Here is a 19,590-nt window from a genome sequence, read left to right as displayed (position 1 = left end):
AGAGGAAAGAAAAGAGGGAAAGGAGGGAAAGGAAGAAAGTAAGGATTTATACAGTTCCTACTATACGTCAGGCACTGTGCTAAAAGTGCTTTTCACAAATGTCTCATTTGCACCTCACAACAACCCTGTGAGGTAGGTGCAATTATTATCCCCATTTTACAAAAGAGGAAACCAAGCTAAATAGAGGTTAAATTTGTTCATTAGAAGTTCCCTACACCAACAAAACTGTAAGTCTGGGACCCTTTGCCCCTTAAAAAAAACCTAAAACTTACTAGAGAAGTCTGTCTTGCTTGTCTGGAGACAACCAATGGCAGGATGGTAGAGAAACAAGGGAAACAACTAGAATCTGGAAGGAATGGCATACACAAAACTGTCACAGTTATAACTGGTCACGGTCATAGGTAGACATCAATCAGCACTATTATACTGGAGATGAAAGTCTCTAGAATTAGAAAGTTCAGATAGATTTCAGAAAAGGCAAGTGGTACTAGGTAGAAGGGAGTACATCTAGAAATGTGAAAGCCTGCTTCAAAAAAACATGAAGCCTCCTGAAACAGGCTTTCCTGAACTATAAGCGCTATATAATTTTTAATGATTTCATGGAACTCACAAAATGTTCAAATCTTAGGTATCCTTTAAACGAGGAATTCTTAACTGTTTTTGTGTCATGGACCTCTGGCAGTCTGGTGAAGCCTATGGACTCTTCTCAGAATCATGTTTTTAAATGGGTAAATAAAATACACAGGAGACCAATTATATTGAAATAGAGCTTATCAACATTAAAAAAAAAAAGGCATTGGAGCCCAAGCTAAGAATCTCTACTTTCAACTAAACATGTAAAGAGAATTTAACCTAACTCAACTCTTTAAAACAATATAAACTTAAAGAATAAAACTGTATGGACTTCTAGGAAGATGGTTGAAAAAAAAAGGTAAGAGCCGCTCATTATAATCTCTCATTGCCTGCCTATCACATGTCCCCAATACATCCTTGTCCCATTCAGTAAGAGATGAGGGCCAGAGTAGAACAGGAAACAAGCAAATCATATGACCTTTGGGGAAAAAAAATTGAAAAACTGAAGCAACTGAAACCTTCCCCCAAAATAACAGATTTGGAAGACGAAGTAAGACTCACCAGCTCTCTCCATCCTTTCCTACCTTGTCTGCCTCTGCTGCCATCTGCCATGCCCAACCAGGGATAGTCACTCCCTCCAGCTCCCTAATCCTAACACCCTGCCTCAGAGAAGCAACTACAGTTCTCTTTAGGCCAACTCACCCAGGCTAGGGACACAGCTCAGCCTCATCCTCAGAAGTGAAGATGGCTCAGGTTGCTTTAGGGACTGCCCCTCTCCCCATAACCTGACTGGAGTCACACTCCTCTCAAACCCTCAGGAAAGCAGGCCTGGACTTCTACTGCCTTAGGTCAAAACAAAAACCCTTTCCCACTATTTCTAAGCCACCCAAATGCAGAACATTAAGGACCTTTAGTCTTAAGGTCTGCTGGGACTTCATGAACCCTTTTTATCTAAACATTCTCTAAGACCAATGTCTGAGATAGAAAGGTGTTTCCCAGGTCTCTGAAGTTTGACTTCCTTTGCATCTTCAATTTTCTTTTGTCTTATTTGTCCCTGAGAGGCTCCCAGGCTTCAAGACAACAGGAAATTCATAATCTTCTAATAAGAGAAAGTCTGTAGAGGTAACTACTTTCGGGGAGAAATGCTAAGTACAGTTTTAGAGGTGGTCCTCTAAACCATAAATTCATATAAAACCATGCACATAACATTCATATGTGACCATACATAATCACCCAGTGATAGAATGGGATTCTAGAGTTAGAAGAGGCTTTAGAGATCATCTAATCCCATCCACAATTTCATAACATAATCACACACATACATACAGACTGACACACCCTCAAGTAAACTAAAGACTAGGTGGGGTCCTCAACTTTGGTACAAATTTTTTTCTAGTCATTTATCCCAATTTTGAGATCATCTTTCCTGTGGTTTAAGCAAATTCCTTTTAAAATAATTAAACTTTTTTACAAAGCAATTTAGATTATTGGAATCCACTTATTTAAAAAACAACTTACATAATGTTTAATGATTTACTTAAAGCTTTCCTGTAGATTTGGAATAAATGTATTTTATTACTAAATTGGAAACTCTCTCATTACAATACTATCATCTCCATATGCAAAAATGTTTGGTTGACAATAGTCGGTGAGACAAGAGCCTTCTTCTCTAAGGTCTTCTTTCTTCAATACTTACATGTATTTATTTACATGCTTTGTCCTCCCTTAGAATGTAAGTTTCTTGAGAGCAGGGCCTGTTTTTGCCTTTTTTCATGTGCCAGGGCTTAAGCAACCTGCCTGGAACATAGAAAACTCATTACATGCTTAAATGACTGGAATGGTTAGTTAAACTTTAAAATCCCCCAAGACCAAAAGTCTGCCTCCTCTCACAGCTAAGTGTTTCCCCAAATTCATTTAGAAGAGCTTTATGTCACATCCATAGAGCAGATGGCTATGTTTTGAACAAGACATAAGATCATCATTGATCAAGGATTTGAAGCTGGAGGTGACCTCAGAGGAATCTTTTGGTACATTTTTGCAAATGAGGTCCAGAAAGGTAGAGAGTTGCGTAGTAGATACCAGGCCAGGATGTAGACCCAGGTCTTCTGATTCTAAATTCAGGGCTATATTCACTTCCAACTTATTTCCTGACCATTTAAAAACTGTTGTAAAAGGGAATAGTGCTGTAGAAAGAGCACCAGGAACTAAAAGCAGGTATTAGCTTTGATTAAGAGTACGGATCTGCAGCTTCATCCTTGGAGTCACGATTAGTTGTTAAATTAGGGCGAGTTTAGAGTCCTGGTTCTGCTAGCTTTACTCTACACCCATTCATCCTATTTCTAAATGTCACGTTCCAATATCACCATTAAATTCCATTATACTCCTATATCATGACTTGTTCATTTATTCCCCAGTTGATGAGTATCTATTTTCCATCTGTAACTATAAAAATAGTTCTAATTTTATACATAGGGTCCTTGCCTGGTAGTAATATCACTGAATCAAAGAAAATATGCAATTTAAGTGACCTGGAGTACAAATTGTTTTCCAAAATGGCTGAACCAGTTCACAGTGCACTGTTCCAATTGTGCGCTACTGAGTGTGCCCATCCTACCATGTTGCCTCCAACAAGTTTTTAATTTTTTAGCACCTTTGCCTATCAGATGAATGTGAGATGAAACAAGTGTTGTCTTAACTTGTATTTGATTAGTAACTTGGAGCACTATTTTTTCATATGGTTGATAGGAAATGCTTTTATTTGTAACGTCTAATACATCTTGAATTGGATACTTAAGAAAAACTTGCTAGTATGTTTTTTTACAAATGGTTTTACTTTTGATTGTTACTTATTTCAGAAAAATTCTAATCAAAATTTTTCATTCTTATGAACATTCATTGTTTAGGAGAGAATTCTAGTCATAATTTTATTAAAGGTAGATACTTTAATGTGTTCTCCAATATCTTCATATCACTCTTTGGATATCCACTTGGAGTTCATTTTGGTATATGGTGAAAGGTGTTGTTCTAAGCTCAATTTCTACAGAGTGCTTTCTAGTTTTTAAGTGGTATTTCGATACTCCAAATCTTTCCATTTTCACCAAAAACAAACCTCCCAAATGACCCCCAAATCACTCATACATACATGCACAAAAGGTTCAAATTATTTACATTATACTTTTTATTTCAGAGAAAAAGTGCAATTAATAAAAAATATTTTAGCAGTACTTTACCATTTAATATCACATTTAAGTCAGAAACTGTTAGCTACAGTCAATTCTTAATATTCCTTGAAATAAGTTGTTCCAAGATGGTTTCTTCTGTGGTTTTTCACCTCCTCCCTTAGCTAAGCCACTGATGCATCATGAACTCAGAGAATTCAATGTTAGTCTAAGAAAATATAAGGAAGAAAGTAAAACTTGCTACTGCAAAAGCATAATGCATTCTAAAGTCCACAATGGTTTATTTGCAGATTGCCTGCAACAGTTTTCTCTCTCTGCAGTTGACAATACATTTCCACAACTTAGTTTGTACTTCGGGATACTTAGGCCTTACACATGTTGCATTTATCAAATATATAAATTTCTTGTTAATGTAAAATTAAACTCTCTTAGAAAAATGAGTTCAAGTGATAGGCACAAAAATACTATAGGGAGGACCCCTGAACTGTTTTAAATCTTTGTGACTAGTCTTTGCCAGTCAGTGTTCTGCTAAGTGCATAATGGTGGAAAAGTATATCCACCAACAGAGGTAGAGTGTTAAAAACAGATGGAATTACTGTGGAATCAATATTCTCCTGCAATCTTCAAGCCCCAACCTATTTAATTCACAGGTATAGTTTAATGCTCATGCATTACCAATAGGAGAGAAACAGAATAATGAGAAAATAAATACCACTTCAAGGTGGTATAACTAGGAGCTTAAAAAAAATCTGTAAACCAATACGGACTGCTCAAGTATGTCACTGGAAAAGCAGGCATATGTAATTGGGAAGGACAGTGAGATGCAGTAGCAGAAGAACCAAAAATCTGTTTCAGCAAAAATATGAAATGTCAATAGCACCATAGGTGCTACTAAGGCCACTAACAAAATGCAAATAATCCAAATACAATTGTCAAAGCCAGTTCTTCACCCACAGTAACTTTCTTCAGGCAAACTTATATACCAAATTCATCCCATTTAAATCACACAGGGATAAGATTTATGTTCTCTGTCTGATAAGTTTAGAAGGGAAGAGATTTGCAAGTCATAAATTGATACATAAGCTGTTATTCCTGTCTACCTAAGTCTGAAAATCCATCAGAAGAACTACCCAAAGTCAACAGTTTTTATGAACCTAATATACACCACTTGTTTTAAGTATACACTGCTTGTGTCCTTTACAGGAATCCAAAGTTTCTTTCAATTATTCTATCAATACCTTATTATCTTGGATCCTTCAGGAATGAAACATGTAACATAAAATCTGCAGACAACTGAAGTTGATTCCTTAAGTGCCAAAATAATTTCAACCATTTTTGATACAAAACATTCTAAAACTACTCACTAAAACACTCAGATATAAAACACCCAGCACTCTAAAATGCCAAGTCTGAATGTGGCCCTTTTTTTTTGATGGTTCATTTTTTACACTGAGAAATAGTATCTCATAGTGCTTCTGAAGTGAGGCTATCAACTCAAGTATTATAAGGCTTTCTAATAGGGTGTGTACAGGTTTTAATGACTCCAGACTATTTGGTACGATTATTCAGCCATTATCTCTCTTCCTTGCATCTTATTTGTGTGTCTAAAACAAGTCTCTTCCCCACTTTAAATTAGTTATTGTTAAATCAATAAATTTAATGTGGCCTACAATTATATCATAATTTGAGGGTAACAAAAGGCCTCTTCTGCAACTAGAGGACATACTTTTATTTTTCTTCTGGCAACCCATGATTAATAGTGAAGCCAACAGCAAATACACAGAAATTTCTGCATCATTAAAGGGTCATTATTCCATTATAGCAATTTGTACATGATATCTGATGGCATTTCCAGGAAACAGACAAGTAGGACACCCTTGAATGTTTGTACTTCTTTGCATGGTTGGGAGGTTATTGGTGAGGAAGGGTGGTGACATATATCACAAAGAAAAAAACTTACAAATTTACATTCTATTTTATATTTATAATTTGTACTTCTGATTTGAGACTTACTCATGATGCCTTATTGGACTACGTATTTTTGCTTCACTTTGTTACTGACTACAAAAAGCTCCACAAACTGTTAACTCTAATTTTTCAAATCTTTACAGAAAAAAAAGTTTAGCACAGCAGTTTGCAAATAACCCATCATCATCAATATTAGATCCAGAAGGGATGTTAGTGAATATTACTCAGATGAAGGCAACTAATATCTTATTTAGATATGGTTTAAAAAGTTATGAGGTTAACTTTTCAAAGTAGTTATTGCTACATGAATGTCACAGGCAAGGTTATTTTCTACCTTGTTTTCCTCAAAGAAGGGAAGGTATTACAATACCAAATGTCTCTAAAACCTAATCTAAATAAAAAACTGTCTCTTTAGGATTTATAATATAAAATAATATAAAACATTCTTTATTCAGGATAGCACTTAGTGGGAAATTAAAGGCTATTATAGCAAATCTACTTCACACAACTATCTGGAAATTGACACTTGCCTTCCTAGAGATAAGTTGTTTTTTTTTTTAAATACTAGACCTACCTGTGATTTCAGAAGTACAAGGAATTCTAACGAAGAAATTTCTCCTAAAGCTGTCAGGCAAATCTTTAAAATCTTGCTCAGGATAACAAACGCACAAGTTAAATTGTTTGCCCTGGGGTCACATAGTTAAGCATCAGAGGCATAAGCTAAAGTCAGGTTTTAATGAAGCCAACTCTCCCTTACCTGCTATCTTCTTAACCCTCAGATAACACCAACCATTTACATTTCAAACTCACAAGAAAACCTTAAATCAGTTCAGGGATTTTACCATGCAGCTCTGGGAAGTAAACTCCTAATGCAACTAAGTCTTAAGGGCTGGTTTAACTATTAAAATGGAATACTTCACAGTTTAAAAGATTTGTGTAAGTAAAAAGCAAAAACTTTTAAATTTTATTACCTAAAAGATCTACGTCTGACATTTCAACTCTCTCCAGATTTTGTTTTCAGGCTCATTTTAAAATTCTGATAATCAAATGAGTCTGATGCTCAGTATGAAAAGGTTGAATCAGTTATTTATCTACTCTATAAAGTGCAAAATAGCTCCAGCAGGTTGGAGACCACATCCCTCTATTCTGCCCTCCCCACCCTCCCACCCACAGCTCATGGAAGCATTAATAAGCCCAAATCAATCATAACTAACAACTATCAACATTTGTTAAATGATGAGTTTATAGTCTCCTGGGATATTTGATCAAACACCATAATCAAAAATAAACTCTCAAGTCTATGGGGAAAGCTGAGTTCCTTCCAAATGATTTACAAAGTTAACCAAATTAGAGAGGATGGGGAGAACAAGAGAACTTATTAGTACCTCCAATTAATTTGTAATATATCTCTCTCTAATCTCTTACTTCACTTTCTTTTTTTATTTATCTTTTTAAACCCTAAATCACTTGGCGCTTAAGCCAGATCCCGCTCCTCATCCACCCACCTCCTTCTCTGACACTCCAGATAAACAGGTAGGGCACTGACTAAATATTTACACTTAAATATTTAATGCCTAATGGAACAATTAGTAATTTATTAATCTCTATGTGGAAAATAATCCATTGCCAAAGACTCAAAATTAAGATGTTTTTATTCAGATTTAAAGCCTTTTTTTTTTTCCAATACTGTTATCCAATGGCTCCTTCCTATTAATGAAACCAATTTTTGCTCTATTTGTGATTAGGATCAAGTTATTAAATCCCAGGAACCCAAACATTATTGACAAATGCTAATAAAGCTATAATAAAGAATCTGAAGCCCATAGTCTAAGTTATAGAACTGTGAAAAATACAGTAAAACCTCATTAAGATTTTTTTTTTTTTTACAACAATGCAGATAGAATAGAGGTAAACTTCAGCCTACTCTAGCAAAACAAAGAATAAAGCAGATTTAGAATGAAAAATGTCAGGGTACCTAACCCACATAAGGCCTCTTTTTGAGAGGAAATGCAGGTGTCTAATTAAATGTTTCCCCCCCTCTTTCCCCAGGTCATTTACTTGCTAATCTTAGGTTAACCTTACTAGCTGAGTTCAATCCAGGGGCGCTTGAAGTTACTGAACCAATTTCTCTACAAAGGATTTGTATTTCAGTCTTTTTGCTGATTTTGCTTGGTCTTTCACCAGAATCCAAATGAAGTTTTCCTGTATCTAGGAGTAGAGCAAAAAGCATGTAGGTAAAGGTGACAGAATTGCTGTACAAAAAACCCCACTATATATTTTAGAATCTAAAATGCAAATGTGAGAAACTATCTGCAAATTTATAAAGGTGAGTGTTAAGTTCAAATATTCTAATGCTGCTTGGTTTGGTTTTCTGTGAATTTGATAGTGTTAAAATGAATGCTAACAAAAACACATTAATTTTGAATTTATGAAAAGCCAATTTTTTTCTTCTGCCACTCCTACATCTTGTTCTTGATTCAATGAAAAATAGTGACCTATAGTTAACTTTTTTTTTTTACTATTCTTATGAAAATATATATATATATTTGGAAAACAAAGGTTCTGAGGCAAGAAACATGGAAATCATTTGGGGATGACAGATGTTAACTATAAGTCTTTAAACTATATCTTTAAAATACCCAGCTAATCCTAATCTGTCTTTCTTCAAACTGCAATACACAGAATTACTTATTTCCAGCAAAAAAAAGATAACAACGAACCCATTTTTAGTAGGAGAGAGGATTTGTTTTCTTTCTCTAAATGGTGGGGACGGTCTTACTGATTTGCCCACATTCTGTTTCCCCCCAAGGCCATTAACACATACTTTTATCCACCCTATGGCCAATGGAACCTAAAGAAGAATTGAACTGATGACTGATGTCATTAGCACTGTGTGCTACCCAACGAGCTAACTGATCACAACCTATTTAAGAAAGTGTGCTTTTTGTATTGAAGAGAAGGTAGTGCTAAGGGAATAAAAAAATAGCTGAACTCACCTGCTATTTAAGTCATGAAAATGAGACTAAATGTACAGCATGGAATGGGACGCCAGGCATTACTAATGATGACATTATTTGGCAAAATTTAATTTTGTTCAAATTTTCTCAAATCAGGTAGCCATAAAAAGAAAACATGTTCAAGTGTGGGTCCCCCAAAAAGAATCAAACCTCTAGATTTTTAACTAGTTAAATTGAGCTACAACTTTCAGAAAGCATCAATAAAACTGGAAAATTTCAAGTGGTCTTCCTTTGACTGAATTCATGTATGTGTGTGTGTGTATATTATATTTTGTATGTTTATACATATACAAAATATAAAGGGAGCTGAAAACCAAAATCATTTAGCCTTTCAGTAATTTTGTGATCTGTTATCTTTTGAATAACATGTATTCATCTTATCAGCTAAGATTTCACTGACCAATTACAGCGCTCACTGTTGTAGGACTTTGTAGGGTTTTTTATGTACAAATAAAGTGATCTCATGAAGAGCTTCCATACTGGTAATACAGTACATAATATATACAAAGTGGATTTATATAATGTAAAGCCAAGAACTCTTACCCAAAAGGTCTTTATGAGAAGGACAATCCATGCAATTAATCAGTTGAAATTTATAAATTAAAAACCAACATCTATAAGCTATACATAATATACAAACGGTTATGCACTTAACTGTATTGTATGTCCCATAGAAACAAATTCCCATGGGAAAATACTGCTACACTTTCATTTGCCAAGCAAATGAAAAGAGCTCAGGAAATCTGTTTAACATGACGATGCCAAAATGATGGGTTTTTTTTGTTTTTTAGCATTTCACTTTTCATGGGACTTGTCCATAAAATCATGCAAAAGCATGTTAACTTCACTGTGAAGAAGAAAAAAAACAACCACCAAAAAAACCCCTTGATTCTGCTCCATCTCATTTGAGATGCCTCATCAAAATAAGACTTCCTCAGCTCTCAGGCACAACAAATCCAAGAAGAAAATGGAGTATCAAACACCAGTAAAAGCTCTGCAAGTAATCTGGTTTTCAAATAAAACATTTTCAATTTCACTTACTTAAAATGTCATTTTACATAAAGTTTTGAAGGAATAAAAATGTTTCAGTTTAGGAACATTTGTTTTCAGTCTTTCCTCATGTTTTAGTAAAAATCTCACTTGAAATACTTGAAAGATGATGCATAGCAGCAAATGAACAAATACTTCACATGGAAAAAAACTGATTCCACAAAATTTTAAAAGTTCAACGTACATCATGATATATTTCTCATAGTTAAAAAGATCTACTCTGCAAATAATTCAGTTCTAATTTCTAAAACTGTTTATGGAATGTTTCAGAGTGACCATCGTCAGTTAACAAAAACTATGATACTAAAGAACTTCCATGTTATCCTAAGGAAATCCTAAGTAGAGCTTTCATGGGGTGGTGACCTCCACCGAGACTGTAGATTTTTCATTATGCAGCTAGTCATGCTACCCAGTTTCTCTTGCATTTCAAAAAGTTGGCTTCCTGAATAATTATGCAGATCTTCTGAATTTAGCTGAAGAGCTAGAGCACTGATCTGGGCCACAAGATTTCTGGCCTGCTGACCATCTGAGGCAACTGGCTCAATTAAATCTGTAAGAGAGAATAAAATAAAACAATTCATTTGGCACCTCAAGTAAGCAAAGTACTATATCATCTACTGAGTACTTAAGTGACCCTTAAAAGTCTTAAGAACTAGTTTTCTATGACCAGTAAGTCCTACCAAAAGAAAAGACTCAAAAATTTACAAACACCTTTTTAGTTATATAAAACAGCATCTTAGGACAGCAACAAATTAATCAAGAGTATCAAACTTTAAAAGTTCCCAGTTGATATCCCCAATCACAGTTTACTTTTGCACCTTGAAAAGGTATTTTACACATTATTTTACCAATTGATCCTCAGAACAATCAAGTGAGATGTACCAAAAATGGGAAAGCAAAAAAAGGCACACAAATTAGATCTATTTGAAAGTACTGTTCACATTATTTCAGTTTTGCTCTATTTCATGCTTTACCTCCATCAAGAATCAAGGCACAACTGTACTTAACACCAGTCACTGATACTTGTGGGGAGGTAACACTTGGAAAAAAAAAAGCCAAGCTTGAAGGTTTACTTTGAATTACAACAATGGAAACAACACTTATAAGGGAGGAGAAATATACCTGACGCAAATGCTTCTTCATCAGGAGAAGTGGGTTTATTTTCCATTCCATTTAATGATTTCTCTGAAACTTCAATAAGGGTAATTTCTTCTACTCCTCGAGACTTCATCTTGATAGATACATATAGGAATTTAAAAAATCAAGTTTAACTTTTAACAACAAAAATTTGAAATAGAAAAACATAAAGGCATTTTTTCAACCTAACTTTCTTATCTAAAAAAGTAACTCGTGTAGCAGCAGTAAAGCACAAGTGCAAAGGCAACTGACGAGAGCAGGTATATATAAGGCATGGGCTATGAAGCCGGAAACTGTAATGACCAAAAACCAACAATGCAATGTCCAACTACAAATTAGGAAGAAAAACAAGTAAAAACAAGGAAAGACTACTACCCACCTCCAAACAGAGAGGAAATGTACTGAAGATACGCGAGACACATTAATGGACATGGTCAATGTGGAAATTTGTTTTGCTTGGCTATGCATATTCCCTACAAGAATTTTTTGGTTTTTTTCAGCTGGAGGGGGGTGGGGTGGGGAAAAGAGCTAGGATGGGACGAGGTTATATGGGGGAGGAAACATTGATTAGGCATTTTAAATAAAATCCGCTTTGAAAGAGTGATGACTGCAATGACTGGAGCACAAAGGATGAGACATATAACCCACCTCCAAACAGAGAGGTGATGGTAATCAAGGTCCAGAATGAGAAAAACCTTTTGGGATGTGGCAAATATATGGATTTTGCTTGACTATGCTTACTTGTAATAAGAATTTTGTTTTTCTCTTTTTTTTCAATGGTGGGGAAACAAGTAAAAATGTTGCCCCCCCAAAAGTCATTGAAGCATTCTAAAAATGAAAAGAGAAAAGTAGTAAACGGAGAAACACCGACAACCAGTACAACTTTGAAAGTAAGCATGCTAAATTTATCATATAATTAGGGAAAAAATGAGCTCTGTGGTTTTACATGTAATCTCTCTTTTCTGTTCTATTGTGCAGAAATGTTCACTTTGGAGAGTGTTAAGTGTGAAATATTTTTTTGGGGGGGGATAAGAAAAAAGGATCTAACAAAGTAATGGAAAAAATGGGGGTAAGGACTTGGCGAGATTATAAAACAAAATAAAGGCCTTGTGGAAATGAGAAGGAACAACCAGAAAACTGGTTAAAAGTCAGGGTGGGATCAAATATTCAAACCTACAAAGTGCATATACATCATATGTGATGGGAAAAAAACTGTCCCAATAACCCTTAAGTACCACAAATGTAACCTGATATATTATTCCATACACACAAGACTCCCTCTACAGTGAAAAATGGGTGGTCATTCATATAAGATATGTAAGTGTTAAAAATTGAAATAACTACAAGAAATATGACATTATATAACTATGAGAAATATGACAATGTGATGGGAAGCAAAATAGGATCTTTTGCTGTTTTTGTTTTACTATAATCAAATGCCTCTGATTGAATCTTGCCTTAGTCTTTAGTTGGAGTAAAGTGAAGAAACAAAGAGTTTAAATAGAAACAGTATATATATTTGTATTGTTGATGTGAGTAAAGATCTTCCCCACTCATTAATAGGAGTTTGACTAGGGAAGATTTGTAGGAAGGCCTACACTTTTTGTTAATGAGGCACTGGTTCTCAAGTGTTAGGATGCCCTCTGGCTCTAAAAAAATGTATAAATACTCTGAGGGTGATGTTTTACTTTGGGCTTACTGGAAATGTTTGGCCAGATGAAGACTCTGGGAAGCCTCTAAGGATTTATCTCCCTCCTTCCCCATGCTTCCCCTCTCTGGCAACTATGGTCAGACAGCTGGATCTATCTGTTGATGGTCAGGCAGAAGAAGCCGTATCTGTTGATCTTTGATTTCTCTGTATTTTCTCTGAAGTTCAGGGTGCTGACTCCCCTGAACTAGGTGAATGATATATGTGCTTGATTAAAGTGATTGTTAACCCCTCAAATGTTGCCTTTCCTTTGCAGGCCCCCGTGTATGTTGGGGTGCTTACTAATACAGACAATAACCATGACAAATATGACATTTGCACTGCCCTCAGTATCTTGCAATGCTGGACTGAATTTAGTCTCCCTTCACACCCTGCCCCCAAAGAAAGAAAAATTCTCATAATTACTAGAGAAAACATTACCAATATGTAAACATCATTCTCAGACAGAGGTTTTACAAATGTACTTTTGAATTAAGTATTATTTAAATCTGAAGTCTCTAATGACTTCTATAGGTACTTCATTATATAATGATCAATAAAGTTTTTTTAAACTTATTTTTACCTGCTGCTCATGATATACTCTGAGAGCCTTCTTAACATTGGAAACTTTTGGGGAACGGATAGGGAGAGTTTTTATTTCAGTTGCTGTAAGAGTGCTCAGATCACCAATTGTCTTAATATTCTTTGCTCTAATGAGCTGTCCCAAGCCTCTTGCCCTGAACGGTAGAAAATCAGGAGAAACAATCACCTTAGAAAATGCAATTTTACATTACAATTTTACTTTCCATCCCAACATCTCAAAATTGCTTTTCTCACTTTAATCGTATCTCCAAATTAGTATTTTTTCATATAACTATTGCATATTTTAATCTACTGACATGAAACAATTTTTCCCTATGCAAGTGGGAAGCTGTGTCACTTCTTTTTCCTCTTCCAAATCACTATCCATTATCCCTTGCATCTATCAAATAATGCCCCTGGTCTCATTCAGACATTGTTTTTTTGGGAAAGGGGGTTAGGGAAGTGGGTAGCAGGGGGAAGGGGAGAGGGACAGTTAGGAGAATAAGGATAAGGAATAATAACTCTAGGATCCACAAAACATGACTTCATAACAAGTATCCTAAGACACAAAAGTGTGTCATAAAAACCTAAAAGTAAAACGTCACAGAAAACTAAGCTCTCCTTGAAGCTCTAGCTCTTGCCTATTTGCCTTCCACCTTTCCCTACCATCATTCAAAACCACAAACTCCATAATGAATATAAGATGCCACAGATGTGAGTTAATGCTCAGAATCAAAGGAGCAACTATTTTTCATCTTAGTTTTCACCATAGTCAAATGTCTCCAATGTGTAAAAGATGCAAAACACCCTAAACTAATGAACAAAAATGTCCTGAGTGAATGTTAAGCTGTTCTCTACCTTTGGAATACTCAAAAGGATTTAATACCTATGAAATGAGTATCTCATCAGTTTTTAAAAAAATGAAATCAACATTGGAACAAGTCAGATTCTTGCCCCATGTACCAATCCTTCTCTGGAAATATACAAGTGGTGAGGACACTACTTTGCTTCCTGACCAATCACCAACCTGGAATCACCAAAAGGAATCATCTTTAGCACAATACAGAAACCTGACTTTTCCTACAGAAGAAAAAAGCTAAAAAAGTCATCTTCCTGAGTTCAAATGTGGTCTTACACGCTTCCTAGCTGTATGACCCCGGGAAAGTCACTTTAAACCCTGTTTGCCTCAGTTTCCTCATCTGTAAAAATGAGAGAAGAAAATGGCCAACCACCCCAGTATCTTTGCCAAGAATACCCCAATTGAGGTCAAGAACAGTTGGACATGACTAAAACGGTAACAACAACAAAATGAACACTATTTCCAAACACTAGTCTATACAGAAAGAATAGGGTTTTTGGTTTTCTATTGCCTCATATAGACCTGTGAGTCAAGCCACATTTCCCTTAGTGTGTAACTGTATGGGTTTTTATTTTGAATCTATATTAACTTTAACTACTACTGGTGATTCTGATTCTACAGCTGAGATCACTTACCACATGTTTGAAGTAATCTGAGGTAAAATAATGTCAACAGGTGCTCCACAGCTCACCAAGGCTGGGTATATACTTTCATTAGAACATTGAGGGGATTCTTTGGTCATTTCAGCAATCTGAACAATTAGATAAATTGTTAAATAAGGATTACATTACTGAAAACAAACATATAAAGTTACATGAAAACTAAAGAAGTCTTACTAAGCACTTCTTTGAGCTCTTAAATTTAGGGATACGTGATCCTGGGGACAGAAATCCTTTGGCTGGAGTGGTATTATGCTAGATAGGAAAAAAAGGAGAAAAAAACTCAGAACCCTAAAAACTACAGAATTCAATTTATAAAGTTTCAAATAGGTATTTTACAAAATATTCAATGCCTTTGTGAAAAACTGGATAATGGTTTAACCTAATTTAGAACATTTCGGTGACCACTGGTTTTTAGCTTACCATATTTCAAAAAACCCTGCAAGTTAAAAGATAGCTCATTTTTCTTAGACAGGTACATTTATATTAAACCCAAAGAAAGAATACTTTGTATGTATTTTAGATAGTGGTGGCTTACCTTGGACTGTGAAGTAGGGGAACTTTTAACACTTTTAGTTGTTGAAGAATTATTTGAGGAATGAGAAGAATGTGATCTAACAACTGGGCTTCTCCTATCAATATCATCTGCCAAACCTTCTTGGTAAATTGGATCTGCAAATGAAACTCGTCGAACCTAAAAGAAATAGTTACCTGATAAAATTCATTCTAATTAACCCTGTAGTGTTAATTTTTGAAATCTTCTCTCCCCCAAAAGGTAAATAAATGACTAGTTTATTTCATCAGTACCTTAGTGGCAACTGCTTCTATAACTAGTACTGATAAATATCAGTGGTTAAGAAATCGCGTAATATTCATGCTACATAGAGAAACATACTGAATGCAAAAGATCATATCGCATTTAAGCTACTAGGTCTGTGACTGTTTTCCTGAGACTTCTGAAATTAAACAATTTGCTCGTGATAAAATAAGAAACAATAGACATCAAAACATAAAAAGAACTCCTTACAACCATTTATTTCATCCTTTCTTTTAGAGATGACTGCCTCATCATTAAGTGAAGAATTCCACACAAGGCTTTACTTGCTCAAGTTTTTATCTGAATGAAGTACAAAGTAGCGAGTAGTGAGATTTATCTGCATTTAAACTGTTGGGGGGCTTAGCTACCCATCTGAAATGAAAAGTTTCCTTATTCATATTAGAGTCTAATCCATATCAATGTTCCTGATCTAAGTAAGTTATTTTGACCTATTAATTGATTGCTGTGAGACTTCCCCTGATAAAGCTGAGTCATGATCTGGGTCATCCAATCTCTCTGGGTCTTAAAAGATCAGGTAATTTAGTTTTAAGGTTCCTTCTAACTACAGCTCTATGATTACTTTCAAGGTCCCCCATTTCCCTTATTGCTGATTATCTATATTGTTCCCAGCCTCTCAGGAAAAGATTGTAGGCATAAGGAAGGCCTTAACCAAATCTGAAATGTTATAATTTCCTCTAGTAAGATTATAGACGCTGGAGCGTGCCTGACACCTAGTCATTTCTACTTTCTGACCATGTGCCTTTAGAAAATGTCTGACAACAGTACTTATGGTAATTTTTTTTCCACCTAAATGCTTTCTGCCATGGTCTTCCTTGCTGGTTTTAGGGTTTCTTCGGAAGTTTATCTAAACGTATAAATCAAGTCTGCAACCTCCTCTCAAATGCTCTATTTGTATCCTATTTCTGATCTCCCAAGTCATATCAAATTTGCCCTTTTGTGTTAACTTTTGTTCACCTTACTCTGTAACTTTGTGCATTTGTATAGACACCAGAGTTAATAGTGGGTTTTATTTTTGGTTGCTTTTTAAAATTTCGTCATATCATAGCTTTGTTCTACGTTTCTTAGTTTGGTGACTACAAATAGGCCATTTTGATTAGTTTTACAAGACAAGGCAAACAACTCAATTCTCACATTTTAATTTTTCTAGCATCATCTACACATTCATAAGACAAAGTGCTTCACAATAAATGACTTGGAATAATAGCTGGTCAGAGGGATACCTAACTTACTTCCTACACTAGTGCCAGCCTAATCTCTCATTTCAGGATTCAAGTACTATAATTTGGGGTTCAGGGAATTTAGATTTGGAAAGAACCTTAAGAGACCAACTAAAGACAACTCCTTCATTTTATAGAAGAAACCCCACCCCAATAATTATTTAGTGCTAAATGTGTAGAGAACACTTTTCTAATTACTTTCAACAAGCATTTTAGTAAGTGCCCACTAGATACCAGGTACTATAATAGGTGATCTCCCTCTTAGGAAAACAAGCACATATTTAAATATATATCAAAAAGTTTGTTTATGTCCTCTTTTTCGGGAGTGAAAGGGCATTAATAGCTTGGAGAGGGGAAAAAAATAAAGAAATGTTTCATGTGAAATGTGGCACTACTAGCAATAAGCTTTGAATGAAATGAGTAATTTTAAGAGAGAAGTGAAGGAGGAGTGCATCTTGGCAAGGAAAAAACCCTGTGAAAAAGCAGAGGTCAGTTGGTTGGGTAAGAGATAGCAATGAAGGGGAGTAATAATACACTTTGAAAAGTAGGCACTGAGCAAAGAAGTGATATGTTCTTACTTGTAATAGTGTAAATTTAGATAAGGCATAACTTCTGCCATTGAGATAATTACAAGGGAAAAATAACAATAAAAATACCCAAATAGGTAACTATAATACACAACAATCACACCAAGAGTGTTACAAACTCAACTGTTACATGGGATCAGTTGTGTTAAAGAGATCCCTTGAATTTGTCTTTTTTAAAGTGCCATACTTTCCCGAAACACTGGACCCAGAGTATGCAAGAGGCCCTGAACTTGTCAAGTTTGAAGCACATTCTCCTACCCCACACACTCCTCCCACCCTGAAATAAAATAATTTGTTGTTTGCACTTCCAGCTGGACTCCTTGTGTGTCCTTGGGAGTGAAGATGGGGCCAGCCAGTTTGCACTAGACTGGAAAACTGCTTGTGCAGCTAGGACCCTTGTACATAAGTAGACTATCTGCTTCATAAGCTTCAAAGTGTAGTAGTTCCCAAGGGAAATGAATGCAGTTTTTGCCACCTTAATTATTCATGATTTCTCCTCTTCTACTCCCACTTAGATGGAGATGTCTTCTTTTTGTGGCAATTTCATAAAATGCAAGCTTCTGTTTGGATTGCGAACTCTTTGCTCTTGCTTAGGGTTCCACATGCACGTTCATATCTCTTATAATAAATCTGGTTGCAGTGCAACCTCATGAGCTTGTGATGTTTTTGGTTTACAGATGGCAGGTAGTTACCACCACAAGGGAGGGAATTTAATTTACAAAAGCTGCTCAGTGGAACAGACCAGATAAGACCACAAACAAAGCCAAAAGATCTAAGTAGCAGAAGAAATGCAACTGAGCTCTCCTCCACAAATAAATCCACAAAGATCTAGAAAATGTACCAAACCAAATCTCAACTGGGACAATCAAGTTAAAAAACACAAACAAACCCAAAACAGAATGAGTCATTTTTTCCAGACTGGATCAACATGGGGAAGTAGAGACCTGAGAACACTAGGGTTGGTTCTAGCAAGAATCAGTTATCAGAATCAGAATCAGTGTCAGTCAGAGGTGTACACCAGGGCAAAAAGAAGTCTGAGATCCTCCAAAACACACATCTGACCTTGTGCAGGAAGCAGAAACAGGTACCAAAACTGTTGGCACTACCAAGAGGTAAGTCACAGATCCAATACAAAATAAGGAGCCTGGTACCTAGAAGTGGCTGAACAGGTCAAGGGCTTTGGCTGTGTACTAATTAAGGAACAATGTCTAAGCATCAGCCCCCAACACATGAAAGAATAACTGGGTAAAGAAGCCCAGACCAAAGAGGAGCCTGCAATTATTACCTGCAGAGCTTTCCCAGTGGCTGACAACTGTTGTCCACCAGTCTACTGGAATTTCAATCAAAAGCAAAAACTCAGTTGTATGGCTCTTACATCAGGAAAATTTACAGAGACAACTTGAGTTCAGACTTCAACCATGGATCAGGTTACTTTAGATGCCCTGAAAGTTAACAGGTCCCCCAGCTTATAACACAAACCTCAACAACCTGGCAAGGTGGGGAGAATAATAAGCACCAGAATCTAACAGAATACAAGCAGGGCCCAGAATTTAAGAAGGAATCTTTAAGATTTATGGTTAGGGGAAGAATTCTAAACCAAGTATGGAAAATAAAGAAGATCATAAAAGACAGACAAATTCTGAGAAAATAAATATGTAGTTTTCATATAAATGAAATCAATGTAACTAGGAAAAGGGAAATTCTTGATTGTAGAAGTCATGTTAGAAAAGTTTGTTATCTGACATATACAAGAAACTGAAACAAGCAACAGTGATGCCTAAAAGGCCACTAAAACATTTTTTAAAAACGCAGAGAACCTATGCTCTGAAGGAACCACAGGCAAGCAGGATACTTCTAAAAGTAATATGTGGAATTTATACTTCTTCAAAAAAAAGGAACATGGTATGAAATGGAGAGGTGTGCTTTCATACAAACAACTGTTTTCTGTCATATACATGGAAATGCTCTTTTGGGGGGTAAGTTCAGGATAAAAAAAAAGATAACGAAAACGTAGTTATGAAAGATACCTGATCCCATTCTCATGTTTCATGTAATGAGCTTTAATAAAGTCAAGTATGGAGTTATTGTGGGCATACCATAAGATGTTGGTCTAAACCTTTTTTTATTACTAGCTTACTCTCCAGCTTTATCAGCAATACTTATTAAATGGGGAATTACTGTGGAAAAGATGGAGATGAATGGATTAGATGTTAAGACAACCAGCTGGGTTCAGAACT

General features: G+C 35.6%; 1 protein-coding gene across 3 annotated transcripts in view; it reads right to left on the bottom strand.

Annotated features, from left to right (window-relative positions):
• Positions 1-3,727: 3,727 nt before the first annotated feature.
• Positions 3,728-19,590, bottom strand: part of RIF1 (replication timing regulatory factor 1) — a 58,978-nt gene continuing 43,115 nt past the window's right edge. For 2 of the 3 annotated variants that reach the window (XM_072611952.1, XM_072611954.1), the window contains 6 exons: positions 15,250-15,405; positions 14,889-14,966; positions 14,688-14,803; positions 13,195-13,348; positions 10,910-11,018; positions 3,728-10,337 (listed from right to left, as the gene is read on the bottom strand). In XM_072611952.1, the coding sequence (XP_072468053.1) occupies positions 10,123-10,337; positions 10,910-11,018; positions 13,195-13,348; positions 14,688-14,803; positions 14,889-14,966; positions 15,250-15,405 (828 nt within the window). In that variant the 3' untranslated portion in view covers positions 3,728-10,122. The remainder of the gene's footprint in view (positions 10,338-10,909; positions 11,019-13,194; positions 13,349-14,687; positions 14,804-14,888; positions 14,967-15,249; positions 15,406-19,590) is intronic. The other variant, XM_072611953.1, reaches the window with a different exon arrangement.

Source organism: Notamacropus eugenii, chromosome 5 (genome assembly GCF_028372415.1).
Source record: "Notamacropus eugenii isolate mMacEug1 chromosome 5, mMacEug1.pri_v2, whole genome shotgun sequence".
Taxonomy (NCBI): Eukaryota; Metazoa; Chordata; class Mammalia; order Diprotodontia; family Macropodidae; genus Notamacropus; species Notamacropus eugenii.
Note: the sequence above shows the minus strand (reverse complement) of the source record. Positions and strands in the feature narration are given on the sequence as shown.